The following is a 12,310-nucleotide window of genomic DNA, read 5'->3' on the forward strand; positions in this document are numbered from 1 at the left end:
GGGGGGGGGGGGGGAACCCTTTGCTTTTAAGCATCTGGAATGAATTGGAAGAAAAATAATAAAACTTCCTGCATGAGGAACATTTCCCCACAGCTCTTCTTGAAGGAAGAGAGTTTGCTCAGGTGTCCTTGCTCTTGCTCTTATGGAATTCCTTGTTACTATCAGGCTTCTCCTCTCCAGAGTGCCATAATTTTCCTGAAGCAACCAAGTGGCCCAATGAATGATGTAATGGTCCTGTGGAACAGCGCCTTACGCTGAATTACCAAGTAAAATGAGCCTGATGATTCCATCTTGCAGTCTGTTAAACCAGAGGTTTCCAATTGTGGTCATTTAAGAGGCAGGTTGTGGGGATGGGGCTGGAGAAGAGTATTTGTGGTTGATGGGAAGAACAACCCAGAGGTTTGGCTGTGGGGCTCCTGTAAGGGCTGTGTGAACTGCAGATGGCCTCTAGTCATTCTTTGGGAAGACACCTGGTGCATGGCAGAAAAACACAACGGTGCCAACAGAAGGTGAATCTTGGGAAGGAATGCTGCTGTTTCAGGCACTGCAAAAACCTGCCAAACATCTGCAGGAAAGTCTTCCAGGGTCTGCAGGGGTCTGTACCAGGCCAAAGCCAGACCAAGAGGAAAGCACAAGCACTTCATCTCTGTGTATCCCACTGTCAAAGATTCATATGGGGTCTTGCAGACACACTTTGAGCAGAGGTGAAAGAGGCAGTGACCAAAGTGGCAGACGGCTGGAAGAGGCAGTTGCCTGCTTTGCCTTTGCTGTGGATGGAGTGGCTTCAGCAGCCCCTGTATGGCTCTTCCCTGTTCAGCCTCCTGCTCCATACACTGACATTACAGGAGTATTTGGGATATTGGTCAAGAGGGGGAGATGGAATGGAGGAGGAGGAGGGAGTGGGTGCTGGGATGAAGAGAGGGAGAGAGGGATGGAAGAAGATCTGTCCCCTACATTAAAATTCCTGCCATAGTCCTCTTCAAAATTTCCACTGATCTTTGCTGCCCCAGACCTTAGCCTCCCAAATCTGCCTTGAAGGTACCTCTCCAGAACTGCAGAAATGTTTCCAGGCCCACCTCATCTCTGTGAAATCTCACTTTGCCTCACAGATAGGTACCCTATTGCTTCATCCTAACCACACTGTCCTGCTCCTTTTAACTTCTAGGCTTGTGCTGCTGTGCAGCCTCGTGATATAAAGTTCAGTTTAGCTTACACAGCTGAGAAACCTTGAGCTGGTCATTCACAAATTAATCACTTCTCAGTGAGAACAAGAGACTTCACATTCTTGCCATTCTCTCTAGGCTGCCTCAATCCTTGAAGATCTGCTGTTAAATGCTGGCAGATCATTCCGATAACAGGAACCCTAGGCTATTCTATCCCCACGATCCATGTAATTATGGGGAAAAACACAGCAACACTTTCACTCAGTGAAAATTCAGACCTGTCATTTGCTAACATTCCTGAGGTAGAAAACACAGTCATTATGAACTCATGTCCAGGCTCTAAAAATTATATGTTTTGGAAGAACAAAGCAGCTGCTGAACTCTTTCTGCTTGACTTCTGGTTTTGTGAGCTTCTAACTAATTTTCACCACACTTGCATGGTATTCTGTGAATATAGTAACTATCTTTTCTTCCAATATAGATACTTATCCTGTTTTAATCAAAATACAACCAAGACTCGTATAACCATTTCATTCCTGTTGTTATGCTTTAAGAATAATAAATTAAATTATTTAAAAAGCCTGAATTTTTAAACTGATACTTAAGTGTAACACTAGCAAACTCACAAAACCAGCTTTCCATTAGGTTTTTGTTATGGCAGCATTGCAGGTGAGTGCACAAGATTTTTTGTCTTCAGGCTTCCAGACCATGTCATCAAAATTTATGAACTTGCATCTGTAGTCTGCATTCCCAGTAAAGATGAAGGGAATCTGTTGGGATTCTAGAGGGCTTTCTGCGAGGTAATGGCCATGTGAGCAATCCTGCGTGAGAACAAGACTGATAAGAGCCTCAGCCGAGAAGAATGCAATAAGGATGGGACCCTGAATGAAGGGGGAGAAACTCGATGAGACAAACAACCCCCAGAAGGGGTTGGGACGGAATAGGAAGTTACACAAGTCAGGAAGCCTGGCAAGGCTGATGTGGCACTTTTTATCCAATCATAAGAAGGTTTAAAGTGTGGCTAAGTTAACTGTCCAATCTTGAGGACTTGTACTACATGTTACTCACATGTGCAGGAGAACGTTATAAAAGGGCTTTCTTAGTTGTAATAAACGGGCATTGCTTGATCACATTGGTCGTGTGCGTGCTCAGCTCTCACGCAGGAATCTTATCCCATTGTGATTTTTCTAGTTAAGCTGCAATTAATATAACTGTATAAAGTTAGGGAGGAACATGTATTTACAATGTTGTTAGCTAGTCAAAGAGCAGAAAGTACAGAAATGCCATACTTACCCATTTTGCTTATTTTTTCAGAAGAAAATTTCTGATATTCTGGAAAAATCTGCTCCAAAACCTGGTGTCCCTGCAGATCTACAAAATCTGCTTAGTCAACATTTTGGTGAAAACCGTTCAGTGATTGAAATAGAGGAATTAAAGCTGTCAGGTAACTCATCCTGTATTTAACAGATAAATAATGTTTTCTTCATGATACTGTTGAGGGGTGTTTTTGAGGAAGAAAGAGGATTAGGGAGGGACAGGTCTTGATTTGCACTTTTTAATGGAAATATTTTCTTATACTGTATATTAATTTGCTGTTTAAATAGAGATCACAGAATCATTCAGGTTGGAAAAGCCCTTTGGGATCATCGAGTCCAACCCTCAGCCCGACTCTGCAAAGTTCTTCCCTTCCCCACATCCCCCCACAGCTCATCCAATCGACCCTTAAACACACCCGGGGATGGGGACTCCACCCCCTCCCTGGGCAGCCTATTCCACTGAGATGTTTCTTTGGAATAAATGTGAGGTTTCTTGCAGTTACGGAAATGAAAAGAAACATAGTTTAAATGTGTCCTTTTATAGTAAAATTTTAATTTCAGGACCTTACTTTTCTAATAGAAATTATATTATTCCTAGTAATAGCATCCAAGATGCTAATGGAGAGAGTGAAAATGTATTTTGTTTTGGGGATGATCTGAGTCAATAATACTGTGTTTGAGATGTTGAATGCAATGGTTTTTCAGGGACTGGCATGAAATGAGGTGGAAGTTTTGGTCTAAGTGTAAACATCACACAAATACTTGTTTCGTTATGTTTTCAGATTCCTGTTTTTTGCCAGCCAATGATCTCACCCACAGTTTTTCTTCATACCTGAAGGAAAGTGAGTTAAAATGCTGGTCTGGATGAGATGAAAGTTGTATGAAAAACATTGTTAATGCAGTATTGTTGCAGTGTTTATCTGTACCTTTCAACTATTTTAAATTACATGAAGACTTTTTTCTTTTTTTCATGAGAGGTCTTGTTTTTCTGGCTCACTTTTACTCTGTCACTTTTTTGGTATCGAAATGTCCTAGGGTTTCTTTTAATTGCTAGGGATTATTTGTCAGTAATTTACTGTGTCTTCATAAGTGGGTGTATGTATTATCTTACAGTAAAAATCCTGCAGCTGTCTGCTGACATGAACCAATAGAATTTTTTTCCTGTTGTATATTTATATAGAACTTCTGGTCTGCTAAATGCTTCTTTTCAATTGGTTTTCTCTGATACAAATTTCCATATGTGGCAAATGAAGACAGTGGGTTTGTCACAAACTCTTGATTTTTAATGCTTATCTGACTTTCTCATTTATGTGATATTTCTGTATTTTATTTATTTTGGGCATTTTAGTTTCCAGTTTCTCAGCCAAGACTAAATGTAAAAGTGTTGCCAGAGATCCAGACCTCATAGGAGACAGCGTGTGTGTTCTTGCTGCTGGCTACCATTCATCATGTACTCTTGTAATTTAAAATTGTGGTGTTGTAGCACTTTCTCTGTGTGTGTACACTGGCTTTCTCTTTGCAGTCTGCCCGAAGTGGGCAAAACTCCGTAAAAACCACAAGGAAAAGAAGTCAGTGGTCATGCTGGTTATCTGCAGTTCTGCCCTTCGTTCCTTGGAACTTATCAAGTATGTGATAGCAAATGTTATATTGAGGTTGACAGTCAGAGGTTTTGTCTTGGAACCACAGACATAAAGGCAAAACTGGGACACTCCTCTGCTAGCCATCCAATTCATTGGCTCAAACTGATGCAATATCCCTTGCTTCTTTAAGCTGTGGGAGTGTGGTGGTTGATTTTAAACTGAAGTAACACTTAGTGCTTCAGTTGCATGGAAGTGCTATTTTTGTTGAAAACCAAAAATAAAGTGTAACCAATTTTGGGGAAACATGAAACATGTTATAGTTGGGAGCAGAGTAAACCCATAAAACGTCATGATCAACCACTAGAAATCGTGACTTTGCACTAAAGGCAATGAGGACGTGGGGTTCCAGGGCCTGAGGTGCCAACACGTGCATCTGGCCTGGGTGCCTCCAGGTCTATGTCTGTGTTCTCAGCTGGCTCGAGCTGGCAGAACTGCTCTGCAGAGATGATGATTTTCAGTGTTCCCTGTCCTCATTTTTTTCCCTTCTCTATCCTCCCCCTTCTCATTCTAGAAGTCTTGATGACTTTGATGAATTACCATAAACCTCACATATTTCATGGTTGTTTTTTGTGTCTTGACCCCATTTCCTGTGATTGTCTGACAGTACGACATGAGGTCGAGACTTGGGAAGTTTGACTCCATGCCCCAAGTGGAAGCATAGATACAGCAGATGTGCCAGTAGTGCTTAGCCCCTCCATGCCAGTGTTACCATCTGAGACTTAGGGGGTGTATATGTACACTCGTATATAAACCTTTAGCTTTGCAGAAGAGAAAACTGAAAATTTGGCACGCTGCAAAAAACATTCAGGGAACGCTGTCTTAAATGACATTCGGTAAATACTGAATGTGTTGTCTCCTGCTTGATTAGTGCAAAACATGGAGTTGTTACTGTGTGCCAGAACAGAAAAACAAGTAAGGCTTTCCAACAGATGAGTTTGGGTTAACTGGAATTTGGGCCATCTCTGCAGTAAAGGCTGTGGCAGCCTACGTTTTCCCAGCAGCCATGCCTCAGAAGGGCTGTACATTGGTCCATGCATGGATCTTTCATTTTGTGCATGCACACACATGTTCATACATGCCTGTATCTCAGTAGCTGAGGTATTTTTGAGTTAGAATTTGGCAATTAGTCAGTTTTAACTAAGTTAGCTGTGAAAGCACAGACCATAATTAATATTATCTTAAAAGCTATCTAAACAATATTGCCCCCTACTGATATCTTCTTTCTGTTTGTCCAGTTGTTGAGCCCTGTTGATCAAGTAGCAAACAAGAATGTACAAAATGTTCAAAGTATGAGCAGGGGTCACCGGGGAACTGTGTGTCTCAAGCGTATTGAGAAATGCCAGTTAGTTTTATTTTCCTGCTGTGTGGTCTTAATCCCAGCCCTGATGCTTGCATTTCCTTTTCCAATTTTTTCTTGCTAGGTCAATGACAGCCTTTAAAGGAGACTGCAGAGTTCTCAAATTGTTTGCAAAGCATATAAAGGTAAGAGAGCAGCAAGGGAATTTTCATAGAGCAACTAAACAACTAACTAGCATTGTACCATTTTGTTTTAAAACTATTTAGCAGTAGTGTCTGTCATATAGTGTTCATATAATGTTCCTTTCTTTAGGTAATGCTTCCTCTGGTAACCCAGTGTTGCAGTTTGAGGAATCTAGCCAAACCCATCTCCAATAGCTCTGGTGCAATCCTATGCAGAATGCAGATGTTTAATGCACATGCTGTGTTTTAAGGATGTTCCCCATTCCTCGGAGATGCTCACTCAGATGGCTTTTGCCTGTTTAGATAGAAGGCTTCCACACACAGGTTTGTAGGAGCAAGCTGTACCAGCACCTACGTTTGCATTCTGCCAGTTGGATGCCCAATATCCATACCTGTTGGAGAGCACAGATTATGAGCATCTTCGAAGTCATGAGTGGACATTTGGCCTTTGACATAAATGCTGTCGAACACACAAATGCCACTTGCTTTATTTCATCCTTTTCCAGTGTCTTCATCTTGAAGCAGTTTAGAGCTAATTCAACTTTGTCTATTTTCCAGATATTTCCAGAGAATTTGTTTAAATGCTGAAGGAAGCATACTGTTCTCACCTCCAAAAATAGTTGGTGCAATAGCAGATTTTTGAAGTTGAAAATGACTGAACTTCTAGAGAAGTGTGATGCCCATCTGGCTGTTATATTTCTTAAACTTTCTCCCAGATATATCAGTTTGACAGTTTGAAAGATGCATAGCATTTGTTATTTGATGGTATTCTTGAAAGAGATACCTATGAGATGAATTTATTTCCTGCTCTTTCAGAAGAAATTTTAAAAAAATAATGGTTTTACTTTGGTTTGTCTTTCTCTCTTCAAATTAGATAAAAGAACAGATGAATATGTTGGAGAAAGGTGTGTTCCACATTGGGGTTGGAACTCCTGGGAGAGTAAAAGCACTAGTGGAACAAGGTAGGAAAACAGAGCGGGTTTTCTCCTTAGGTAAGTTATACTTGGTCTCCTGAGAAGCAAGACTTCAGTTGTTTTTGAAGTGCTTAGATTGACATGAATCTGTGGATTTGGGTGCTGAACTGTACAGTTCTGTTTCTCCACTTTGTCAGTCAAAATGAGGTCAAGATTCTAGTAGCTGATTTTTTATGATCACTTTAAGCTGGCATGAATCAGGATTACCAGTGAAAGACAAAGTAATACTGCTCTTTCCACCCCCCAGTCAGTGCCTGCTTATTCCCCCTTCCTGCTTCTTGTACTGGGCCAGGAGTCTGTCTGGCAGCCCAGTGAACTGATCCCGATTAGAACTGATCCCAATTAAAACAAAACCAGTGTGCACACAAAATCAGGTAATGAGCAGGCAGAGGTGGGGAACTTCCTCTTTTGGCAAGAATACTGTAAGGTTTAAAGCTCCAGGAAACCAAACACTGCATGTAAGTCAAAAGGAAATAATGGCAGAAGTCATCGTATCATATGTCATCACTCTGAGCTCAGTGTTAACTTTTGTGAGGGGAGGATGAAAGATCTGTTTGCTGATTTGATTTTATTTCTGATTTGCCTGTAATGAAATTAATTATTCTATATAAATCTCCTTTTCTCTTACCAAATTTTGAGTACTTTTAATTACTCAATAGACATTATGTACACACAGAAAAACAAACAAAATTACAAGATGATAAGGTGATTCTTTCTGTTCCTCTTTCTAAACACTGCCGTGCTCTGACTGTGGTTTCTTGGGTATGGACTGGCTGTGGGTCGGGACTCTTCACTTCTTCCAAAAGGGTACAGGAGTAGCATCGTTTTGTTGCTTCCTGTGCCCTCCACCAACATTAAATCCTTACTGCTCAGCATGTCAGCACATTGCCATGCTAGATGGAGGCAGCTTATGGCCGGCACACAAGGTGTATCATCTTATCCTAAGGTCTAGTCCTTTTTTCACACCTTAGTGTTGCAGTGACAGGTCACTAGAGAATGAAGAAGAGTCAAAACTGATAAGAAAAATTGTGGGCTTCATGTAGAAGACCAGGGGAAAATGGGAACAGCTGGAGGGCCAGTTAAGAAAAGATATTTTTCTTCTTTCGCCACTGTTTATTTGGAAGATAAAGGAATGCTTCAGCAGCACCACTGACCTGACTCACATCTGCATAGCACCCAGTCCTGTAAATTGCTAAACACTGTCAGTTCCTGTTAACAGGAGTTTTCAGGCTAGGGTCCTTGTAACCTACCAGCTCATCAGCTGTGGAAATTCAACTCCTGTGGTTTCATCATGAGGAAGCTTGAGGAATTATTTTCTGGCAAAGTGTTAGCTCTTGACGAGCCTGGCAACAGTAGTTGCTCTACTTTTGTGTTTATCTTCCAAAAAAGCCTGGGCTTATGTGGTTAAGGGAGTTTGCAGTGTCAGTGCATTAGTTTTCCAAACAGCAAATGTAGTACTTAAGTGTTCAAAGGTTAGTTTCCTTGGAAACAGACAGCAAAAGATATAAAAGCCAAAGATCATTTTCATAAGCACATGTCACATTATCTTGATAGTAAAATGTATGTTGCCTTTTTAGATGGCCTGTTCTTGAACTCCACAAAATATATGATTCTGGATTGGAACTGGAGAGATCAGAAACTAAGGAGAATGATGGATATCCCTGAGGTATTGTACAAGCACCTGTATATATTATATTCTGTGTATTCATTGCTTTTGATTCTAGTGCCCAGATCTTGGTCAGTAAGTTTTTCTTTCTATAAAGCTGACTTCAGTGGTCTAGAAACACAAAGTCGTCAATACTTGACTGGTAAGTCTGTATTCTTAGGTCTCAAAATTACCTCCTGAGAGAAGGACTTTTTCCTTTTTTGTTGGGAGTCACAGCTGTGACTTCTACGGTTGTGCTATGAATTTCTCCTTTTAATTTTAGACGGTTGTTCTACCTGTTCCCAGGACGTTTTCTCAGCAAGAGGACTTTGTGTAAAACTTTCCTCAAAAACTAAACAAAACTTTGGAGAAGTTTTTGTCTCCATCTGAGAGTAAGATAAATTCTTGTGAATAAATCTACAGACAGGCTGGGGTTTTTTTTTGTTTGTTTGGCAAGAGGTAGGGTACAAACTATGTAGAGCCATCCATCATTTGTAGACTTCTTTTAAGATAATTCCCCATTCTTTTCAATTCTGCAGTCCAGCTTTTACATTTATTGCTGTGACAAGGCATGTTTGCCATATGCTGTGGGGCATCAGATGGTATCTAGCCAGAGAGTGAAAGAGGCAGATTCCTCCTCCATCAGTTATTGTTAGAAAGCTCCCAATTTCCTGCAGTGTTTCCGGGTTTTTTGCACATTTAGAGCAGGCCAATATGCAGAATCTCCAGGGAAAAAAGTACTTTGTTTCCATGTGGACATTCAGTTGTTTCACGAGTGAAACAAATTACCAGTCATTAATCCTTCTCTGCACTTGTCTATGTATTTGAATGTGCTGTATTCTACAGTCCCACATATCCAAAGATATGTGTTCCTAATGATCTCGGATAAAGTGCCCCACGAAAACATACCCTGCAGAAATGAAGAACCAAAAAAAACTTTGCTTTTTGAGGCAAGAAGACTCCCTCTTGTGGTAAATACATATAAGACTTTTTTGTGTGGTGCTTGCACTTAATCTGTAAGTTTTTTAAAGAACAGAGAATGCAAATTCACAGACATAGTGGTACAAAAAGTGCGGGTTGCAATGGGATGGGTTTTTAGGTCAACTGAAGGAAATATACATACAGTAGACTATAGATGACCCACCTCAACTGAAGATTATGTTGCAAATATTTGATTTTGGGTATTGCAAACCTAAACTATCGCTTTCCTCTCATTGCACAACAGCATTTCTGCATGTCTGTCTAGGAATATAGGCCAAAAATTCTGACTCCAGATGTATTTTATTAACACAAAATCTTAAGGCTATCTTAACATCAAAATGTTAAGGCTTAGTTTAAGTTAATACCAAGTAAGTGAGAATATTGCACCTTCATACATAGTGTTAGCATAAGGAATAGATATTTATGTGTGATTACAGGATAGTGAATGTGATTTCTGAAAAGTCTTCAGTCCTGCCCTTGACACAGGTAACACAACATACAGAAGGGTTTTTGACATCTTGAGCTGAGTAAGTGGAGCGTCTTGCAGCTGTTTGTCCTACTGCAGATTCCTGAATTTATAAGGAATGTCAGCAATAAGAAATACCCAAATAATGTTTTGGAGACAAGGCATCTTAACACAGGAGAAACTGGTGGGATGTTTTGGCAACTTGCAGACTTGAAATAGGGAATACAGCCTTAGTGAGCAAACGATCTTGCTCTTCTACTTGTATAAAAATTGTGAAATACATGCTATGAATAATGCCAACTTTTCTCAAAGAAGAGAGGTATTGTAGTACAAAATAATGTAGTATAAAAAAAGTAATTTAGAGAATTGGCAGTTTGGTTTACTAATTTCTTTCATCCTGTTATAGTTGTGGAGGCAAAATTTTACCCTTAAAATTAGAAATGAGGCATATTGACCTATTTTCAGTGCAAACCTTAATTGTCAATAATTTCTTCATGTATTTAAGGTGCTGCATTGCTAAGTTTCACTATAATTACACCAGAAAGCAAGAACAGCTGGAAGCACATGTCCGTTCTTCTTGCTTTTACTGTATTCACCTGATGTTCAGTGGAGAATTATGTACCCAGCAGTATATTTTGATAAATATATGAATTTAAACCACATTAATCTTCCCACATGACAGTCCTGTGATATCATCATATCATATCCACATAATGGATGGTGCCCTGATCTACTGCTCTCATTTCAGCAGTTAATGCTGTTGAATTTTCTTTTTCTCTGTTTCCGTGTCTCCCACTTAATTCATCCCAAACAATGGAAAGAAAGAAATAAAAAGAAAACTCACAAAGAAACCAGAGGAGGGGTAAATGAGTTTATCAGACTCTGTCCTGGAGTTATATTAAAGCATGAAGGTTTAAATGACAATTGATTGTATGCTTTCTGATCTGACCAAAGGACAAGCTTCCTGCTTTGAAAGCTTTGTGTATAGAGGTTGATGGCAATACGGAGCTGTCTCAACTCCTCAGATTACGTGTTCATAAGATTCAAATGGAGTTTTTTCAACAAAAACCAATATTGTATTGCCTGCAAACAATACAAACACTGAGCCTCGAGTAAGTTTAAAAATGTGGAAAGTTTAAGTTTCAGCTTCATGAAAGTAAAGAGGTTTGTAAGAAATGGACTTGTCATGAAAAGACAACTGTTTTCACCCTCATGTAGCACATGCAGTGTGGAATAGAATCAGGCTTTCTCGTATCATTTAATCCTGTGCAAAGCGGAGGCACAAAAGGATATAATCCTGAGAGAAAATCTGCAAATAAGTTATTTGTAAGTAGGAAGAGGGAGCTATAAGCTTGAGGCTCTGGACTAACCGTGATGATGGAAAGTCTTATGTTCCTGCTGAAATATGTAGTCAATATTTACTCTCAAATGCGTTTGTCTTTTATCTTTAGATAAGCAATAAACTACAGCCATACCCGTGTTATAAACCAAAGTACATGCAGCACATAGACCTGATCTTCAATGCTCGCTTCTGTTCAGCTGTCTCGGACACAGGCAGTGTTGTGGCCCTTGCAGTGCAGCACTGCCCTTGTACTACCTGATAGAGGTTGATACTCTGGAAAGTCACATGGGGATTTTGCAGCCCAGGATGGACCTCTTGCTGTGGCATGTTTTATCAGGTCCATACCAGTGACAACTTTTCTGTAGCCATCTTAGATGGGACTTCATGAGCTGTAGTTGTACTTCAGGATTGCAGAACAAACGCTAGGTATTGTACAGAATAGAAACATTCTAGAGCTCGGGACCTTGTATGGGAACATCTTCATTAATTTCTAGTCCTATAGTAAGGTGTTTGAGTAAATAAATAATGGTATTTAACCAAAGCATTATCAATAACTTTTGATACTTGTATTTTATTTTTGTTTTCTTCAGATAAAGAAAGAAACAATTGACCTGCTGGAGATGAGTATTATAAAGCTGTGCAGAGAGGGGTCTCTGAAACTGGGACTCTTTTAAAGGTTTTACCAACAAGGAAGTCATTTGCAGCTACATTTTACTATTATCCTGTCTATAATTGGCAAACAGGTGATGGAATCAAGAATTTTGACTTCCCAGAGGTCTGTCAATACAGAAAGAATGCACATTGCAACTTTTTCTGAGTTTCTTTTTCTTTTAATAACAAAACAGATTTTTTGTTTGCAGTTTTAGCATGATTTTTGTTGCAGGAACAGTGTGATACTGAAATTAGTCACATTGTATTCACCTGCTAGATTTACTACTACATACCACTTTTAAGAATTTGAAGATGAGCAAACTTGGGGCTGAAAGTCTTTGTACAACTCAATTTTCTGTCATCTCCCTCTGCTGTCTCAAAGGAGACATTTACTTCTCTCACAAGAGTGGTAATTAGTTCTTTCCCTCGAGGGTCTTTGAAAAAGTTGTATGAATTTCAGTAATTTGTCAAAATAGTATTTTTTACCTATCGGTTCTAGAGCTGGCCAAATGCTATATTTTGCTGTTACATGATAAATTACCTGTATGTTATATTGAGACTTTATTTTGGTTAAACTGTTGAAGTTGCAAAAAATATTCTTCTGTTTGTCTGTTTAAATTAAAAATAGATGATCTCTGGGTGATTTTTCTGTC

At 39.6% G+C, this 12,310-nt stretch overlaps 1 protein-coding gene across 3 annotated transcripts in view; it reads left to right on the plus strand.

The window, feature by feature from the left end:
• Positions 1-12,297, plus strand: part of CMSS1 (cms1 ribosomal small subunit homolog) — a 247,164-nt gene extending 234,867 nt beyond the window's left edge. For all 3 annotated transcript variants that reach the window (XM_026844185.1, XM_026844357.1, XM_026844274.1), the window contains 7 exons: positions 2,478-2,607; positions 3,262-3,321; positions 4,002-4,104; positions 5,541-5,601; positions 6,473-6,560; positions 8,150-8,238; positions 11,597-12,297. In XM_026844185.1, coding sequence (XP_026699986.1) covers positions 2,478-2,607; positions 3,262-3,321; positions 4,002-4,104; positions 5,541-5,601; positions 6,473-6,560; positions 8,150-8,238; positions 11,597-11,680 — 615 coding nt within the window. In that variant the 3' untranslated portion in view covers positions 11,681-12,297. The remainder of the gene's footprint in view (positions 1-2,477; positions 2,608-3,261; positions 3,322-4,001; positions 4,105-5,540; positions 5,602-6,472; positions 6,561-8,149; positions 8,239-11,596) is intronic.
• Positions 12,298-12,310: the final 13 nt, after the last annotated feature.

This window comes from Athene cunicularia, assembly GCF_003259725.1.
Source record: "Athene cunicularia isolate RWA chromosome 1 unlocalized genomic scaffold, athCun1 chr1_part1, whole genome shotgun sequence".
Lineage (NCBI taxonomy): Eukaryota > Metazoa > Chordata > Aves > Strigiformes > Strigidae > Athene > Athene cunicularia.